We start from the raw sequence: 20,000 nt of genomic DNA, 5'->3' as shown, positions 1-20,000 counted from the left end.
CCCTACCCTCTCTCTCTCCCTCTCTCTCTCTCTCTCTCTCTCTCTCTCTCTCTCTGTGAGAGAGTTGTACAAACACTGACAGTTATGATAACATTTACAAACTTTGTTAGTGCCCCTTGTTCATGTGGGGCTGTGGCTTTAAACGAATAAATTATCTGTCTCTGTGAATATGTGTGTGTCTGTCTCTGTCTCTCTCTCTCTCTCTCTCTCTCTCTGTCTCTGTCTGTCTGTCTGTGTCAGTCTATATGTCTGTGTGTCTGTCAGCCTCTTTGAACAAATCAATGATCAGCAAGGAAAGAAAATATGATTGAATGAGTACTAACGAATCATGTTCATAAATACATAATTTGATACATATATATATGTGTGTGTGTGTGAAAACATATCTTTTTTCATATATTTGTGTTTTTGTCTGCCAGATTGTGTGTGTGTGTGTGTGTGTGTGTGTTAAGAATGTTTTCTTGCATATTTGTGTTTGAGTCTATACAGAGAGTTCTGCCAATGGAAAAGTAAAAGAATGTTTTCTTGCATATTTGTGTTTCAGAGTCTATACAAAGAGTTCTGCCAATGGAAAAGTAAGTGTTCACTCCCTCCCCCCACCCCACCCCCCCACCCCCCACACCCCCTCTCTCTCCCTGCCTCCTTCCCTCCCTTCCCCCCCCCCTCCCCCTCTCTCTCTCTCTCTCTGTCACGCACACACACACACACACACACTCGTACTCAATCACACGCTCTCGGTTTCTCTCATATCACAGTTGTTTTTTCAAGAAAACTTACACACTGACAGAACTAAAGTGAACATGATCTTGATATTGACAGATTTTGCTTTTACGGAACATTTAAATCGTGGTGGAAATGTGAACATTATTTTCGAAATACATTCTATAGATGCGTAAAATGTTATTTGAGGAAGTTTAGATTTTGGGTAGCAGATATGGTTTATATCGTGATTGATGCAATAAAGAATCCATCAATATCTTGATATGTCCAGATATGGAAAAACTGAAAAAAGAAGATGAAATGCATATTTATTTAGCTGTCCTGTTCATTGTAACTTCAGGCAGGGTTACATTCCTATAATATTTTACGCGATCCTACATCTCTTTCATGTCACCTTGTTGCTGACGACTCGAAGAATGTCAATTTCATGCAGGGTTTGCAGACACACTTTGATTTTCGTGGAGAATTCCCGAATTTGGTGTGTGCTTTTGGGTGGGGAGGGGGAAGGGGGGGGGTTGCGAGAATCGCGTGCGCATGCGCGTCTCAATTTCCTGTCGTTTTTTTTTCGAGGTCATCGAAAGGCTAAAATTTCGTCGTGAAAATCGCTGTTCTGACGAAAGGATTTTGAACATTTTCGGTAATGACTTTTTATGCAGGTTTACAAGATATATTTGGTTTTATAATGACACCCATTATTTGCTTCAGTCTTCTGTGTTTACTTTGAGCATGTTTCTTGTCACATCTCTGCCATTACGTACTCGATTTGATCCATATATAAACTCTGCCGAAAAGTTGTCCAAACAAGGGCAGTGCAAACTCAGAAAAAAGCTAGTTACGGTGGTGGGCTGCCCATGACGTCACATGACCTACTTCTCGCTCTGCAAGCGACGAAAGATCCACCACGAAAGCGGACCTGCAAAGACTCTGTTGTTACGAAGATTGTATCCGTGTAGGCATTGTAAGAGGCGCGATAATGCAGTTGAAGAATCAGATGATGGGTTTTTTGAATGTTTCAACAATGGCAGTGATTTATATGGAGAAGCTGTCAGCTTGCTATTCCCTGTGTGTTCTTTGTCTTTGTGTTCCTTATAAATGTCGCATTTCTCTGTAGGGTTCCCTTCATGAGATGTTGTGGTTAAATTAATACGTGTTCAGCTGTTGCTGTTTTCACCCCGTTTTTCAGATCACAGTGTACCTGGGCAAGCAGGATTTTGTGGATCACATCTCTCACATTGACCCAGTTGGTATGTTCATCAGTCTGTCAGTCTGTCTGTCTGTCTGTCCCTTTGAGTGTCTGTCGCTATGCATGTCTACAACTCTAGCCTCTTTTTCGTAAAGTTTTCTAGAACAGACCTTTTTTCTTTCTTTTTTTCTTCTTCTTTTTTTCACTCTCGGTCTTTGTTTGCAAAACGATGTCGAGCAAATATGTTCTGTCTCCTCGAATTGTTTGTCATCTGTGTCTCTGTCTATGTCTCTCTCTCTCGCTCAGAGCAAATCTGTTCTCTGTCTCTTTGAATTGTTTCTGTCTGTCAGTCGGTCTGTCTGTCTCTGTCTCTCTCTCTCTCTCTCGCTTATTTGTTTATGTATTTTCATCGAGTTGTGTTATGTTTACGTACACCCCATTCACTCAGGGCTGTGGCCTGATTGTGAAGAAACCATTCCAAATTTCAGACTCTCTCTCTCTCTCTCTCTCTCTCGTGCATGCATGTGCGGGCTGGCGTGTAAGTGCGTATCATATGTAGTACACAAATGCGCGTGAATGCATTTAGAATCCAGTTTTCTATTCTTTTTGAACAAGTATGTTTGTTCAATAAAATGTCATTGCCTCATTGCATTATTGCATTGCGTCTCTCTCTCTCTCTCTCTCTCTCTCTCTCTCTCTCTCTCTCTCTCTCTCTCTCTAACAGAAACACACGCATAGCGTAGGCGTAGTGAAAGTTGAAGTTTAAGCAAGCACGTGATTCCACAAGTAAGGCAATCTGCGACGGTATCATCGAAACGGTGATGGGTCTGTTTACCTCTTTGGCATGCCTAATTAACCAAAATCACATTCTTTCCTTTTGTTTTATTATCATTATTATCATTATCATCAGTATCATTATTATTATTATTATTATTATTATTATCATTATGTGTGAAGTTATGGCCTGGAGGTAACGCGTCCGCCTGGGAAGCGAGAGAATCTGAGCGTGCTGGTTCGAATCACGGCTCAGCTGCCGATGTTTTCTCTCCCTCCACTGGACCTTGAGTTGTGGTCTGGACGCTAGTCATTCGGATGAGACGATAAACTGAGGTCCCGTGTGCAGCATGCACTTAGCGCATGTAAAAGAACCCACGGCAACAAAAGGGTTCTTCCTAGCAAAATTCTGTAGAAAAATCCACTTCAGTTAGAAAAAAACAAATAAAACTGCATGCAGGAAAAAATGCAAAAAAATGGATGGCGCTGTAGTGAAGCGACACGCTGTCCCTGGGGACAGCAGCCCGAATTTCACACAGAGAAATCTGTTGTGATAAAAAGAAAAAGAAATACTATTATATTCAACATGCTTGCTATATCAATCAACCACAATTACTGTCAGCGCCCTAACGTTTCAGACGAAAATAATCTGCGCGTGCACTACCAAAAAAGGTAGGGTCAAAGGTGAAGGGTAGTTCAAGTGGGGGTCAGGCTTTCACTGCTGAGATAATATCTGCGCGTGCGAAAGTCGCGAATCAATCTTGAGTGTTGACCAATGACGATTGGTCGTCCCGTCAGAGTCGCTCCTCATCCACTGGAGTGAACTTGTGTTACGTGATCACGTGCATGGCGGATCGTGGCTCACGTGTGTTCGTGCACATATGTGCGTACGCGTACTCGCGCTTCTGTGTGTGTGTGTGTGTGTGCGCGCGCGCGCGCGCGCGAGTGCATGTGTGCGTGTGTGTGTGTGTGTGTGTGTGGTATCACAGTTGGGATTTTTTTTTTTTTTTTTTTTTTTTTCTCAAGGCCTGACTAAGCGCGTTGGGTTACGCTGCTGGTCAGGCATCTGTTTGGCAGATGTGGTGTAGCATATATGGATTTGTCCGAATGCAGTGACGTCTCCTTGAGCTACTGAAACTGAAACTGATATTTGTGTATAAGGGGATTGTGTGTGTGTGTGTGCGTGTGTGTGCGTGTGTGTGTGTGTGTGTGTGTGTGTGTGTGTGTGTGTGCAGAGGGTGTGGTGGAGGTGGACAGCAGCAGTCTGCAGGGGTGCAAGGTGTTCGCGCACGTGCTGGTGGCGTTCCGCTACGGCCGTGGTGACCTGGACGTCATGGGTCTGCAGTGCCGCAAGGACCTCTTCCGCTCCTGTCAACAGGTGGCCCTATGGGGGACTGGGAGGTGGGGGGTTATTGGGGGGTGTGGGGGGGGTTATTGGGGGGTGTTGGGGGGGGCTGGGTGTGGTAGTGTGGGGGGACATGATGGGTCTGCAGTGCCCCAAGGGTCGGTGTGTGGGTGGGTGGGTCGGGGGTGGGTGGGGAGGAACGTGGTCATCTGGGGAGTGTAGGGGATGGGTGGGTGGGGACCTGTTGGGTCTGCAGTGCTGCAAGAGGGTGAGGGGGGTGGAGGGGGAACGTGGTCCTCTGGGGAGTGTGAGGGGTGGGTGGGGGTGGAGGGGGAACGTGGTCCTCTGGGGAGTGGGGGGTGGGTGGGGGGGAGAGGGAAAGTGGTCCTCTGGGGAGTGTGGGGCTGGGTGGGGAGGGAGAGGGAAAGTGGTCCTCTGGGGGTTGGGGGGTTCTGGGGGGGAGGTGATGGGTCTGCAGTGCCGCAAAGGGGTGGGTGTGTATGTAAGGGGGGGGGGGGAGAACGTGGCCCTCTGGGGGTTGGGGGGGTTCTCGGGGGGGAGGTGATGGGTCTGCAGTGCCGCAAGGGGGTGGGAGTGTGTGTGTGTGTGGGGGGGGGGGAACGTGGCCCTCTGGGGAGTGGGGGGGAGGTGATGGGTCTGCAGTGCCGCAAGGGGGTGGGAGTGTGTGTGTGTGGGGGGGGGGGAAACGTGGCCCTTTGGGGAGTGGGGGGGGGGGGGAGTGATGCATCTGTAGTGCCACAAGGAGGTGGGCGTGTGGGGCGTGGGAGGGGGGAGAACGTGGCCCTCTGGGGAGTGGGGGGGGGGAGGTGATGGGTCTGTAGTGCTGCAAGTACCTCTTCCTCTCCTGCCAACAGGTGACCCTCTGGGTGGTTTTGAGGGGGTGGGGGGGGGGGGTTGTGATTGAATGATGAACGAATTAATTATATGGATACTTATTATATAGCACCTATCTTCAGTCGGAGACCCAGCTCTAAGCGCTTCACAGAGGCGGGTGGAGGGTGTGGTGGTGATGGTGGAGGTAATGGTAGTGGTGGTGGGTGGTAGGGTTGGGAGTGATGGTGGTGGTGAAAGTGGTGATGATGATGATGATGACGATAATGATAGAAAAAGAGGCGTTTTTTTCCCCAGTGTGAGTATAGTGCATAGGTGGTGAATAAACACCAGTGACGAAACGCTCTGTGTGTGTGTGTCTGTGTGTGTCTGTGTGTGTGTGCGTGTGTGTCTGCGTGTGTGTGTGTGTGTGTGTTCGCATAATTGTGTGTGTGTGTGTGTGTGTGTGTGTGCACTCCCAGGTGTTCCCCAAGACAGACCAGAAGCCTCTGACGCCGTTTCAAGAGCGGGTGACGAGGGCAGTGGGAAGCAACTCTTGCCCCTTCCTGTTTGAGGTGAACTGGTGTCCGTTTGTTATGGGTAAACTGGTGTCCGTTTGTTATGAGTAAACTGGTCTCCGTTTGGTAAACTGGTTTCCGTTTGTTGTTGTTTTTCAAAGGAAACTGGTTTCCGTGTGGTGTAAACTGGTTTCCGTTTAGGGTTGTTTTTCAAAGGTAAACTGGTTTCCGTCTGTTTGAGATGAACTTGTTTGGGGTAATCTGGTTTCCGTTTGTTTTTTGGGAAACTGGTTTCCGTTTGTTTTAGGCAAACTGGTTTCCGTTTGTTTTTGGCAAACTGGTTTCCGTTTGTTTTAGGTAAACTGGTTTCCGTTTCAGTTTCTAAAGGAGGCGTCAGTGCGTTCGGTAAATACACTGCACCACATCTCATGAGTAAATGCCTGACCCGCAGCATAACCCAACACGCTAGTCAGTTCTTGAGCGCATGCATGCAAGAATGAATAAATGAATAGATGAATGAATGAATAAATTACTGAATTGATGAATAGATAAATCAGTTGATTGTCCTCTACAGTTCTTTGCCTTTTTCAGCGCGCCGTGTGTGTGCCGTACACACCCACTCACTCAAAATCACTCAGGCCCATAACTACTATAGTAGTTGGGGGAAGCCTGAGGACCGCAGACGCAACCTCCCTTCTCCATCTGTCTCTGTCAGCAGCCGCCGGCAGCAGCTCACGTGTATGGAGTCTGGTCCATTGTTTGATGTTCTCATGCCAGTTCTTCCGCTGTCTTCCTCTTCTTCTCCCGCCCTCGATGATGCCTTGCATGATTGTGTTTGGACAGACTGGTGTGTCGAGTGTTGTGCCCAAACCATATCAGCTTGCGTCTCTTCACAGTTGAAAGGAGAGGTTCCTGGGAGCTTGCGTCTCTTCACAGTTGAAAGGAGAGGTTCCTGATGTCCAGCAAGGTTCTCAATTCTGCTCCGTACATATTCATTGGTCCTGTGCTCGATCCAGGAAATTTGAAGGAACTTCCTCAGGCATTTGTTCTCGAAGGCCTGGATCCTTCCTTTCAGTTTCGGCCGTCAGTGTCCATGCCGTACACAGGACTCATCCAAACGAATAGACGCTCAGTTTGATTTTCAAGTCAAAGTTGTGTGTGTGTGTGTGAGTGTGTGTGTGAATGAGTGTGTGTGTGTGTGTGTGTGTGCATTTTACTTATATATACGATTTATTCCCTTGATGTTTTTATTTATGTATACCTTATGGTCTTAACGTGGGTATGCGTGTGTGTGTGGGTATGGGTGTGTGTGTGTGTGCGTGTGCATGTGTGAGTGTGTGTGTGTGTGTGTGTGTGCGTGCGCGCATGTCATTTTCAGTAATCTATACCCTTTTTTGTTGGATGTTTTCATTTGTTAATATTGTTGTGCTATACCCTGTTGTCTTAACATGAGTATGTGTGTGTGGGGGGGGGGGAGGGGGGGGTTAGTATATCGTCAGCTATTGGGAATTCTTATTTGACTAGTTTTAATCTCTTCTTATGTTGCGCATGATTTTATGCCAGTGTTTACAATGAGCCTGTGATTGCACAACTTAATTTCCATGTGGATTTTGATTTGATTTGATTTGATTTGAGAGGGTGAGACCTGGGTTCGATCCCAGGCCCATAGAGACTGATAAGTGTCTTAACCATTCTGCTACCTTTCTCACAGAGGTAAATTCGTGCGTACTGGTTGATTCAGTGATGTGGACACGCATTTGGTTACAGATCAAATTGGTTGATAATCATACCGCCGATTTACAAACTCGGGGGGCATTTGCACAACAGGCTGCCTACCTGGGTAGAGCCGACTGGCAGTTGGATCTAGGCGCTCATCATTCGTTTCCTGTGTCATTCAATCAGGCTCCAGTCACACACACTCGCACACGTACAAACACACACACACACACACACACACACACACACACACACACACTCGAACACACACACACACACTCACACTCGAACACACACACACACACACACACACACACACACACACACACACACACACACACACACACTCGAACACACACACACACTCGAACACACACACACACACACACACTCGAACACACACACACACACACTCTCTCTCTCTCTCTCTCTCTCTCTCTCTCCTCTCTCTCTCTCTCTCTCTCTCTGTGAACTCGGATGTCGTCGTTATGATTGCTGTCATCGTCATCATCATTGTTGATATGATGATTATGATGATGACACTGACAACAACGATAACAATAATCATAATCATCATGGTGATGGTGATAATGATGTTACCAATAGTTTGTTGGTAGAAGTGATGGAGTGTCCCGTCGGACCGACGGTGTGTGTCTTCATATGGGAGAAGAGGCCAATTCTGGATGCGCAGCACTTCCCACAGGTGTTGCAAAACGTCTCCAGAAGTTGAGCCTTGCTTCCTTCGCTCACGCTTCTCCTTAATAGGTAGCGTTCTCTTGTTTTCAAACGTCTTTATGCCACTAGAGCACAGCATCCTCCAGCGAGAGCGGGCAAGGGCATCAGTTTCCCACTAAGCGATGTCTATGTCACAGGCTTTGAGGTTTGTCTTCAAGGTGTCCTTGAAGCGCTTGCAGGGTCTTCCAAGTTCGCGGTGGCCTTCCTTCAGCTGGCCATACAAAAGCATCTTCAGGATCCTGCTGTCTGTCATGCGGACAACGTGTCCTGTCCAGCGTAGCTGGCACTGGATCAGCAGGCTTTCGATGCTGGGCAGGCTGCTCCTCTCCAGGACCTGGAGGTTGGAGACCCTGTCTTGCCAATTTATGTGGAGGATCTTCCGTAGGCATCTCTGGTGAAGCTGCTCAAGTTGTTGAATGTGACGGCGATACGTCGATTGGTGATAGTAGTGGTAGTAGCAGCAGCAGCAGTGGTATTGTTGCTGTCATCATCATCATCGTTTTCTTCATCATCATGATCTTCTTTTTCTTCTTCTTCTGCTCCTCCTCCTCTTCATCATCATCATCAGCAGCAGCAGCAGCAGCATCGTCGTCATCATTCTTTTTCTACCTCCTTGTCATCATCACTGCTGGTACTATTGTCAGTGGAAGTACACAGTCAGCTTTACGACCGTCAGTGACCGGTGTCTGTTTCACGTGCACCCCCCCCCCCCCCCCCCCCACCCCCCACCCCAACAAGGAACGACACATAGTCAGTTTTGTGACAGTGACCGGTGTCATTTTGGTTCAGTGACAGTGACCGGTGTCATTTTGGTTCAGTTAACCCCCAACCTGTAACGACACACAGTTTTGTGACAGTGACCAGTGTCATTTTGGTTCAGTTAACCCCCAACCAGGAATGACACACAGTTTTGTGACAGTGACCGGTGTCATTTTGGTTCAGTTAACCCCCAACCAGGAACGACACACAGTTTTGTGACAGTGACCGGTGTCATTTTGGTTCAGTTAACCCCCAACCAGGAATGACACACAGTTTTGTGACAGTGACCAGTGTCATTTTGGTTCAGTGACAGTGACCAGTGTCATTTTGGTTCATTTAACCCCCAACCAGGAACGACACACAGTTTTGTGACAGTGACCGGTGTCATTTTGGTTCAGTTAACCCCCAACCAGGAACGACACACAGTTTTGTGACAGTGACCAGTGTCATTTTGGTTCAGTTAACCCCCAACCAGGAACGACACACAGTTTTGTGACAGTGACCAGTGTCATTTTGGCTCAGTTAACCCCCAACCAGGAACGACACACAGTTTTGTGACAGTGACCGGTGTCATTTTGGTTCAGTTAACCCCCAACCAGGAATGACACACAGTTTTGTGACAGTGACCGGTGTCATTTTGGTTCAGTTAACCCCCAACCAGGAACGACACACAGTTTTGTGACAGTGACCAGTGTCATTTTGGTTCAGTTAACCCCCAACCTGCAACGACACACAGTTTTGTGACAGTGACCGGTGTCATTTTGGTTCAGTTAACCCCCCAACCAGGAACGACACACAGTTTTGTGACAGTGACCGGTGTCATTTTGGTTCATTTAACCCCCAACCAGGAACGACACACAGTTTTGTGACAGTGACCCGGTGTCATTTTGGTTCAGTTAACCCCAACCAGGAACGACACACAGTTTTGTGACAGTGACCGGTGTCATTTTGGTTCAGTTAACCCCCAACCAGGAATGACACACAGTTTTGTGACAGTGACCGGTGTCATTTTGGTTCAGTTAACCCCCAACCAGGAACGACACACAGTTTTGTGACAGTGACCGGTGTCATTTTGGTTCAGTTAACCCCCCAACCAGGAATGACACACAGTTTTGTGACAGTGACCAGTGTCATTTTGGTTCAGTTAACCCCCAACCAGGAATGACACACAGTTTTGTGACAGTGACCGGTGTCATTTTGGTTCAGTTAACCCCCAACCAGGAATGACACACAGTTTTGTGACAGTGACCGGTGTCATTTTGGTTCAGTTAACCCCCCAACCAGGAATGACACACAGTTTTGTGACAGTGACCGTGTCATTTTGTTCAGTTAAACAACCCCAACCAGTGCAATGGACACAATCCAGTTTTGTGACAGTGACCGTGTCATTTTGGTTCAGTTAACCCCCAACCAGGAATGACACACAGTTTTGTGACAGTGACCGGTGTCATTTTGTTTAGTTAACCCCAACCGGAATGACACACAGTTTTGTGACAGTGACCAGTGTCATTTTGCTTCAGTTGCCACCCCAATCAGGAATGATATCCAGTCAGTTTTGTGAAGTGACCGGTCCGTTGTTTTGTCCCCCCCCCCCTCCCCCCCCCCCCCCCCCCCCACGCCCCCCATGGCAACAAAAGGGTTGTTCCTGGCAAAATTCTTTTGAAAAATCCACTTCAACAGGAAAAACAAATAAAACTGCAAGCAGGAAAAAATACGAAAAAAAAAGGGTGACGCTGTAGTGTAGCGACGCGCTCTCCCTGGGGGGAGCAGCCCGAATTTCACACAGAGAAATCTGTTGTGAGAAAAAAGGAGCAATACATTAATCCAGTCAGTTCAGCGACCATCAGTGACCGGTGTCTCTCTGTTTCAGTTGCCCCGCAACCTGGCGGACACGGTCAGAATCCAGCCCCCAATGGGAGAAAGCGACAAGGTATGACGTCATCGTTATATGACGTCACTGTTACGCGCCTGACAAATCCGGCTTTTTTTTTTTTCTTTAAATGTCTCACATATATATACACACACGCGCGCGTACGTTTACACACACACACACACACACTCTCTCTCTCTCTCTCTCTCTCTGTCACGTACACACACTCACAGACACACACTCGCACTCACACTCACACACACAAAGGAACCATTAATATTAAAACACGACATTGTGTGTGTGTGCGTGTGTGTATGTGAGTATGAGAGAGAGAGAGTGTGTGTGTGTGTGTGTGCGTTTGCGCGTATGTGTGCTTGCATACACGTGCCTCTGTGTGTATGTGTGTGTGTGTGTTTGCATGCACGTGCCTGTGTGTGAGAGTGTGTGTGTGTGTGTGTGCGCGCGCGGGTGTGTGTGCTTGCATGCACGTGCCTCTGTGTGTGTGTGTGTGTGTGTTTGCATGCACGTGCCTCTGTGTGTGTGTGTGTGTGTGTTTGCATGCACGTGCCTCTGTGTGTGTGTGTGTGTGTGTTTGCATGCACGTGCCTCTGTGTGTGTGTGTGTGTGTGTTTGCATGCACGTGCCTCTGTGTGTGTGTGTGTGTGTGTTTGCATGCACGTGCCTCTGTGTGTGTGTGTGTGTGCGTGGCCTGACGGAAACGTTATGCGGTGTGTGGCAGCAATGCGGGGTGGACTATGAACTGAAGGTTTACGTGGCCAACAACGAGGACGACAAACCACAGTCTGGGTAACGACAACACACACACACACACACACACACACACACACACACACACTCACCCACACTCACTCACACTCACCATACACACACACACACACACACACACACTCACACACACACTCATATACACACACTCACACCACACCACACACACACACACACACTACACACACGCGCTCGTATATAGATAACAGAGACACACAAACACATACAAACTCGCACCCAAAACGCCAGCGAGGTTGTGTGTGTGTGTGTGTTTCTGTCTGTCTGTGTGTGTGTGTGTGTGTGTGTGTTTGTCTGTCTGTCTTTCTACCTGTGTGTGTGTGTGTGTTTGCCTGTGTGTTTGTGTTCATGTCTATGTTTTCTTTAGTTTAACGTCTATTCACTATAAGTGTTTTTAGACGGAAAGGAGTAAAGTAGTGGATAAAGGAAAGGGAATGCATGTGAATATTAGTGTAAAAAAAAAGTGTTCCTGTTATGTATCAGAGGAAAAGTATTTTATAAGAAAACTCTAAAGAGATTGTGGTGTGTATTGAATGAGGTGTTTTGGGGACGAGAATATGTATATGCATATCAACAAGTATTAGCCTACAACAATGTAAATATAAATAACAGCATTAATTATAATACATCAAAGGAGGATACCAAATGGACTGGAGTTTAAAATTTCTGAAAACATTCTAAGCAGTGAATAGTCGTTCAAAATCTTTTCAGTGGCTAATGAAATATTGGAAGAAAAGTCATCAACTATATCTTTTGGAATTAATTGTCTTATTCTCGGACAATGAATGAGTAGATGGCTTACAGTTATTTGCTTACCGCATATACATTTTATATTTTTTAGAAATTTTTGTACGAAAGGCATTTAAACGAAGTCTATACATTAAACATGTAATTTGTCTTTAATGTGCTGCTGGTGTCGAATTTAGAAAATGTTTGGGATTAGCTGCATTCTTTGTGTTTACACAACATTGGTGATATTGATTATATGAATCTATAAGTACTTTCTTAAATCGATTTCCAGATACATTTTCTATACAACTAATGCATTCGTGTAGATCTAACTGGATGTCCAGTTGTATTGCGCCTTCGAAATTACGTGCTGTTCTTCTAACTGCTTGGTCTACCCACTCATTTGAAGATATTCCACAGTGCGAAGGTACCCAACAGAAAGTTATTTTAATGCCCTGTTTTGTCATTTGGTGAATAATACGTTTTATTTCCATTGTCATCTCAATTCGCTTCTTTGAATTTGGAGATTCTATAGTTTGTAATACTGACTTCGAGTCTACACATAATAGAATTTCACTGACAGTTTTCGGACGCCTGAAATATAATTTAAGGCCATAAGTATGGCTATAAGTTCAGCTGTGAAAATGGAATATTGTCTACCAATATAATTTTTCTATTCTAAATGAAGGAATTACAAAAGCCGCTCCTGAATTACCATCTTCTAGAACAGATCCGTCTGTGTATATTTTTTAGATAATTTGCATATTGATTTTCTATATGGGAGAGCACTTCAGGTTTTAACAAAAATGGTGACTGGTTCTTGGATAAATCTGTATAATCCATGTCAAAGGTAGCTATGTATCTGTGTATAGGTGTCTGTCTGTCTGTTATTCTGTCTGTGCCTGTGTCCATGTCCGTCGTGTCTTTAGTTATGTTTCTGCATGTCCATGTACGTACCTGTGTCTCGGTGCCTGAATCTCCGTTTTGCTTAGCGTCCACGCGCGCACGCGTGTATGTGTGTGTGATTATGTGTGTGTGTGTGTGTGTGTGTGTGTGTGTGTGTGTGTGTGTGTGCAGGAGCTCAGTGCGCGTGGCCATCCGGAAGCTGACGTTCTCGACGGAAGAAGAGGCCAGCCAGCCCCGGGATGTGGTGGTCCGTAACTTCATCCTGGGCTCCGGCAACATCCGGCTGGAAGCGTCCTTGGACAAGGAGGTGCGTCTGTTCTTCAGGGTCCCCCTCAGGGCTGTGCCTTGAGCGTGCCTCTCTATCTATTTATTAAGACTTCTTGCTATAGCGCTTATTCTTGAAGTTCCCTCCACTGCATTGACTTCTTGTTGGTGGTGGTGGTGTTTTTGTTGTTGGTTTTTATGCCTATAGCGTGCCTCTCTACTGCATTGACTTGTTGTTGTTGTTGTTGTAGCTGTTGTTGTTGTTGTTGTTTATGCCTCTCACCTGGCTCTCTCTGCACTGACTTGTTGTTGTTGTTGATGGTCTTTATGCCTTTAGCGTGCCTCTCTCTGCACTGACTTGTTGTTGTTGTTGATGGTCTTTATGCCTTTAGCGTGCCTCTCTCTGCACTGACTTGTTGTTGATGGTCTTTATGCCTTTAGCGTGCCTCTCTCTGCACTGACTTGTTGTTGTTGGTCTTTATGCCTTTAGCGTGCCTCTCTCTGCACTGACTTGTTGTTGATGGTCTTTATGCCTTTAGCGTGCCTCTCTCTGCACTGACTTGTTGTTGATGGTCTTTATGCCTTTAGCGTGCCTCTCTCTGCACTGACTTGTTGTTGTTGGTCTTTATGCCTTTAGCGTGCCTCTCTCTGCACTGACTTGTTGTTGTTGTTGATGGTCTTTATGCCTTTAGCGTGCCTCTCTCTGCACTGACTTGTTGTTGTTGGTCTTTATGCCTTTAGCGTGCCTCTCTCTGCACTGACTTGTTGTTGTTGGTCTTTATGCCTTTAGCGTGCCTCTCTCTGCACTGACTTGTTGTTGTTGGTCTTTATGCCTTTAGCGTGCCTCTCTCTGCACTGACTTGTTGTTGTTGGTCTTTATGCCTTTAGCGTGCCTCTCTCTGCACTGACTTGTTGTTGTTGGTCTTTATGCCTTTAGCGTGCCTCTCTCTGCACTGACTTGTTGTTGTTGGTCTTTATGCCTTTAGCGTGCCTCTCTCTGCACTGACTTGTTGTTGTTGGTCTTTATGCCTTTAGCGTGCCTCTCTCTGCACTGACTTGTTGTTGATGGTCTTTATGCCTTTAGCGTGCCTCTCTCTGCACTGACTTGTTGTTGTTGGTCTTTATGCCTTTAGCGTGCCTCTCTCTGCACTGACTTGTTGTTGTTGGTCTTTATGCCTCTCGAGTGCCTGTCTCTGCACTGACTACTTGTTGTTCTTCTTGTTGTTCCTGTTGTTGTCGTTGTTCTTTATGCCTCTCGCCCGCCTCTCTCAACGCTGAAATCTGCGTGGTGCTGTTGTTGTTACTTTGTTGTTTTTGTTGTTCTATATGCCGCTCGCCTGCCTGTCTCTGTGCACTGAAATCTCCTTGTCGTTGTTGTTGTTTTTGACTCACTGGTGTAAACAAAGTGAGTCTATGTTTTAACCCGGTGTTCGGTTGTGTGTGTGTGTGTGTGTGTGTGTGTGTGTGGTAAACTTTAACATTGACATTTTCTCTGCAAACACTTTGTCAGTTGACAATAAATTAGACATAAATATAGGAAAAATTCAGTTCTTTCCAGTCATCTTGTTTAAAACAATATTGCACCTCTGGGATGGGCATAAAAAAATTAAAAAAAATGAAGCCTGATTATATGCAAACTGCATTTACTGTTATATTTATATTTTTTGTATTCTCTAAACTTGGCACTTTGATCTGATATTCTGACACAACAACAAGAGCAGTCATTATTATCATTTTTTGTTCAAACATGAACTTCTTTTGCTATCATGGAAGTTTTATTTATTTTTCAAACGTTTTGGCGCAGATAGTAAAAAAAGGGAAATTACTCTGTAATTAATGCTAGGGGACTTGATTTGCTTTAAACTGATCTTTCTCAACTTAAACATTACATTTTGAAATTATACTCAATACATAAAAAGCTTGTGTGTATCACAAGTGAGTCTTGAAGGCCTTGCCTCTCTTGTTGTTATTGTTGTTGTTCTTTATGCCTCTTGCCTGCCTCTCTCTGCACTGAATTATTGTTGTTATTCTTCTTCTTCTTCTTTATGCCTCTTGCCTGCCTCTCTCTCTCTCCACTGAAATAATCTTGTTGTTGCTTTGTTGTTTTTGTTTTTGTTGTTCTCCGTCTTCTTCTTCATCTTCTTTTTTTTCTTCTTGTTTTTGATGTTTTTTGTTGTTGTCGATGTTGTTCTTGATTTTTTTGTTCTTCTTGTTGTTGTTTTGTTTTTCTACTACTTCTTCTTCTTCTGCAAGCCTTCTTGAAAACAAAACCAATACAAACAAACAAACAAACAAAACCAGAATGTAAACATGAAAAGAAAAACCAAAAGAGGCGATAAATTAATATATATGTCTGCAAACAAAATAGTGTGATAACCAAACACATCGCAATCATGCTGTTTCTCAAAAATTCATACAAAATTGCATCCTCCCCCTCCCCACCCCCACCCCTCCCTAGTAGTACCTTTAACTCACTCAGTACGGCCAGTCCTCTCTTCTCCTCTACACGGACCCCTCGGATGTCCAGTGGGTGTCTCAATGACCCAACCTTCAGCTTCCGTCGTCAGAATTGTGGTATTCTTTGTCAACATTCATCTCTTCAGTACAAGAGCCTTCCGCTTACAATAATTTGATGGTGGTAATTGGGGTGAAACGCTGTTAACGTCGTCTCTTTCGCCGTTCGTATGGAGAGAGTTAAAAGTTAATGGAAGGTTATTCCATAAATTTCCACGAGGATTGATTGATGTGGATACTTATATAGCGTCTATCCTCGGTCAGAGACCAAGCTCTAAGCGCTTTACATACACGGGGACATTTGCACCACAGGCTGCCTACCTGGGTAGAGCCGACTGACGGCTGCCACTGGGCGCTCATCATTCGTTTCCTGTGTCGTTCAATCAGATTTCAGACGCACACGCATGCACACTCAGACAAACATTAACATTTTACGTGTATGACCGTTTTTATTTATTTACCCCGCCATGTAGGCAGCCATACTCCGTTTTCGGGGGTGTGCATGCTGGGTATATTCTTGTTTCCATAACCCACCGAACGCTGACATGGATTACAGGATCTTTAACGTGCGTATTTGATCTTCTGCTTGCATATACACACGAAGGGGGTTCAGGCACTAGCAGGTCTGCACATATGTTGACCTAGGAGATCGGAAAAATCTCCACCCTTTACCCACCAGGTGCACCGAGATTCGAACCCAGGACCCTCAGATTGAAAGTCCAGCGCTTTAACCATTCGGCTATTGCACCCGGCTATTTTTTTTTTTTAATGGTCCAGATACGCATAACATATGGCTGATGTGTGTGGGGGGATGTGTGTGTTGGAGGGTGCGTGCGCGCGCATGCGCGTGTGTGTGTGTGTGTGTGTTTCTGTGCGTGTGTGTGTGGATGTGTATAATTTCATGTGTGTATGCGTGTGCTTTCATGAGTGTGTATGTATGTGCGCATACGAGTGTGTGTAAATGTATGCGCGGATACGTGTGTGTGTACATGTTTATGCATGTACGTATATGTGTGCATGTGCGTGTGTGTATGCATTTGTGCGTGTGTGTGTGTGTGTGCTTGTGTTTGTGCACGTCAGTTCATGTACGTATGCTTGTATATGTGTCTGAGTGTGTGTTTGTGTGTGTGTGTGTTTCTGTCTGTCTGTCTGTGCGTGTGTGTGCGTGTGTGTGTGTGTTTGTCTCCGTGTGTGTGTGTGTGTGTGTGTGTGTGTGTGTGCAGAGATACTATCACGGGGAGCAGATAGCCATCAACACTATCATTGACAACAACAGCAGCAAAGTGGTGAAGAAAATGAAGTTTTCAGGTCAGTGCCTTCTTCCTGGTTACGGTTTCCCCGTCACTGTCTCTGTCTCTGTCTCCTTGTCTCTGTCTCTGTGTCTCATTGTCTCTGTCTCATTGTCTTTGTCTCTCTCTCCTTGTCTCTCTATTATCATTATCATCAGGAGTAGGGGTGGTGGTGGTGGTGGTGGTGGTAGTAGTAGTAGTATTTACCATCATTATTATTGTTGTGTCTTATCGTTATTGTGTTTGTTGTCACAAGGACAGATTGGAAAACTGGGCAATGCCTAAAACCTTTATCCTTGAGTTGTTGTTGTGTTTTAATCTTGAATCTTGTCTCTGTCTCCTTGTCTCTATGTCTCTGTCTCCTTGTCTCTGTCTCCTTGTCTCTATGTCTCTGTCTCCTTGTCTCTGTGTCTCTGTCTCCTTGTCTCTGTCTCCTTGTCTCTGTGTCACTGTCTCTGTGTCTCTGTCTCCTTGTCTCTGTCTCTGTCTCCTTGTCTCTGTGTCACTGTCTCTGTCTCTGTCTCCTTGTCTCTGTCTCTGTCTCTATGTCTCTGTCTCCTTGTCTCTGTCTCTGTCACCTTGTCTCTGTCTCCTTGTCTCTGTGTCTCTGTCTCCTTGTCTCTGTCTCCTTGTCTGTGTCTCTGTGTCTGTCTCCTTGTCTCTGTCTCCTTGTCTCTATGTCTCTGTCTCCTTGTCTGTGTCTCTGTCTCTGTCTCCTTGTCTCTGTCTCCTTGTCTCTGTCTCCTTGTCTCTGTCTGTCCCTTGGAGAGTTGTTTAGTTCATACACACAAAGTATTTCAGCTGCGATTGATTATGACTTCGTGATTTACTGAACTCATTAAGATTGATATTAGAATGGAGATAGTGTGGGGGGGGGGGGGGGGTTGTTGGGTTTTTTTTTTTGTTGTTTTTGTTTTTTGTTTTTTTCTCCCTCAAGGCCTGACTAAGCGCGTTGGGTTACACTGCTGGTCAGGCATCTGCTTGGCAGATGTGGTGTAGCGTATATGGATTTGTCCGAATGCAGTGACGCCTCCTTGAGCTACTGAAACTGAAACTGATTAAGATTGATATTAGAATGGAGATAGTGTGGGGGTTGTTGTTGTTTTTTGTTTTTTTGTTTTTTTCTCCCTCAAGGCCTGACTAAGCGCGTTGGGTTACACTGCTGTTCAAGCATCTGCTCGGCAGATGTGCTGTAGCGTATATGGATTTGTCCGAACGCAGTGACGCCTCCTTGAGCTACTGATACTGATACTGATTCTGATTCATGAGGGGCAATGGCCTAATATGTATATACTGGCCAGCGAGCCAGTCATCTTTCTCTGTCTCTGTCTCTCTATCTCTCTGTCTCTGTCTCTCTCTCTATCTCTCTGTATCTGTCCTTGACTATCTATTCTGTATGTCTATGTCTCCCTCTGTCTCTGTCTCCTTCTGTCTCTGTCTCTCTTTGTATCTGTTTTTGCATCTCTGTCTGTCTGTCTCTTTCTCTGTAATCAAAATGTTTTGTGTTTTGTGTTTGACAGTGGTGCAGCAGAACAGCCTTCACCTTCATGATGACACCACCACCTATATCGTCATCTCTGAAAAGGAATGCTCGTGAGTTGAATGAGGCATAGGTACCTGATGCATTTTGTTGTTATTGTTGTTGATGATGATGATGATCCTCTTCTTCTTCTCCTTCTTCTTCTTCTTCTCCTCCTCCTCCTCCTTCTCCTTCTTCTCCTTCTTCTTCTTCTCCTCCTCCTCCTTATTCTTCTTCTTCTTTTCCTCCTCCTCCTCCTCCTTCATCATCATCATCATCTTCCCCATCACGGTCCCTTTCCCCACCCCTAACACATCCATACACCAACCCCAAACACCCCCACACACCTCCACCCCCACCCACCCCCACACCCACACACTGAGCGCTGTGTCCACAGGGAAGGGTTCCCCATCGAGCACAACGTTACAGGTGTGAACAAGGTGTTCCACATCACGCCCTCTCTGGCAGACTGTCGCCAACACCCCCCTCCACCCCCCAACACCCACACCCACACCCCCACACACACCCCACACCCACACACTGAGTGCTGTGTCCGCAGGGAAGGGTTCCCCATCGAGCACAACGTTACAGGTGTGAACAAGGTGTTCCACATCACGCCCTCTCTGGCAGACTGTCGCCAACACCCCCCTCCACCCCCCAACACCCACACCCACACCCCCACACACACCCCACACCCACACACTGAGTGCTGTGTCCGCAGGGAAGGGTTCCCCATCGAGCACAACGTTACAGGTGTGAACAAGGTGTTCCACATCACGCCCTCGCTGGCAGACTGTCGCCAACCCCCCCCTCCACCCCCACCCCCAACACCCACACCCACACCCCCACACACACCCCACACCCACACACTGAGTGCTGTGTCCACAGGGAAGGGTTCCCCAATCGAGCACAACGTTACAGGTGTGAACAAGGTGTTCCACATCACGCCCTCTCTGGCAGACTGTCGCCAACACACCCCTCCACACCCCTGCCCCCCACCACCCACACCCACACCGCTCCCCCCTCCCCCCCCCCCTGCCCCCTCCCTCCCCCCCCCCCCCCCCCCACACACACACACACTGAGTGCTGTGTCCACAGAGAAGGGTTCCCCATCGAGCACAACGTTACAGGTGTGAACAAGGTGTTCTACATCACACCCTCTCTGGCAGACTGTCGCCAACACCCCCCTCCACCCCCCAACACCCACACCCACACACCCACACACACCCTTCACCCACACACTGAGCGTTGTGTCCACAGGGAAGGGTTCCCCATCGAGCACAACGTTACAGGTGTGAACAAGGTGTTCCACATCACGCCGTCTCTGGCAGACTGTCGCCAACCCCCCCCCCTCCACCCCCACCCCCAACACCCACCCCCACACCCCCACACACACCCCACACCCACACACTGAGTGCTGTGTCCGCAGGGAAGGGTTCCCCATCGAGCACAACGTTACAGGTGTGAACAAGGTGTTCCACATCACGCCCTCTCTGGCAGACTGTCGCCAACACTCCCCTCCAC

The 20,000-nt window shown here is 46.6% G+C and overlaps 1 protein-coding gene across 1 annotated transcript in view; it reads left to right on the top strand.

Annotated features, from left to right (window-relative positions):
* Positions 1-20,000, top strand: part of LOC143276280 (beta-arrestin-1-like) — a 27,448-nt gene that overhangs the window by 3,356 nt on the left and 4,092 nt on the right. Inside the window, exons 3-11 of the mRNA XM_076580778.1 lie at positions 545-575; positions 1,904-1,964; positions 3,913-4,055; positions 5,336-5,428; positions 10,452-10,511; positions 11,191-11,258; positions 13,062-13,197; positions 16,892-16,976; positions 18,478-18,550. Coding sequence (XP_076436893.1) covers positions 545-575; positions 1,904-1,964; positions 3,913-4,055; positions 5,336-5,428; positions 10,452-10,511; positions 11,191-11,258; positions 13,062-13,197; positions 16,892-16,976; positions 18,478-18,550 — 750 coding nt within the window. The remainder of the gene's footprint in view (positions 1-544; positions 576-1,903; positions 1,965-3,912; positions 4,056-5,335; positions 5,429-10,451; positions 10,512-11,190; positions 11,259-13,061; positions 13,198-16,891; positions 16,977-18,477; positions 18,551-20,000) is intronic.

This window comes from Babylonia areolata, chromosome 31, assembly GCF_041734735.1.
Source record: "Babylonia areolata isolate BAREFJ2019XMU chromosome 31, ASM4173473v1, whole genome shotgun sequence".
Classification (NCBI taxonomy): Eukaryota; Metazoa; Mollusca; class Gastropoda; order Neogastropoda; family Buccinidae; genus Babylonia; species Babylonia areolata.
The sequence above is the reverse complement of the archived record's forward strand: the minus strand, read 5'-3'. Positions and strand labels throughout refer to the sequence as shown.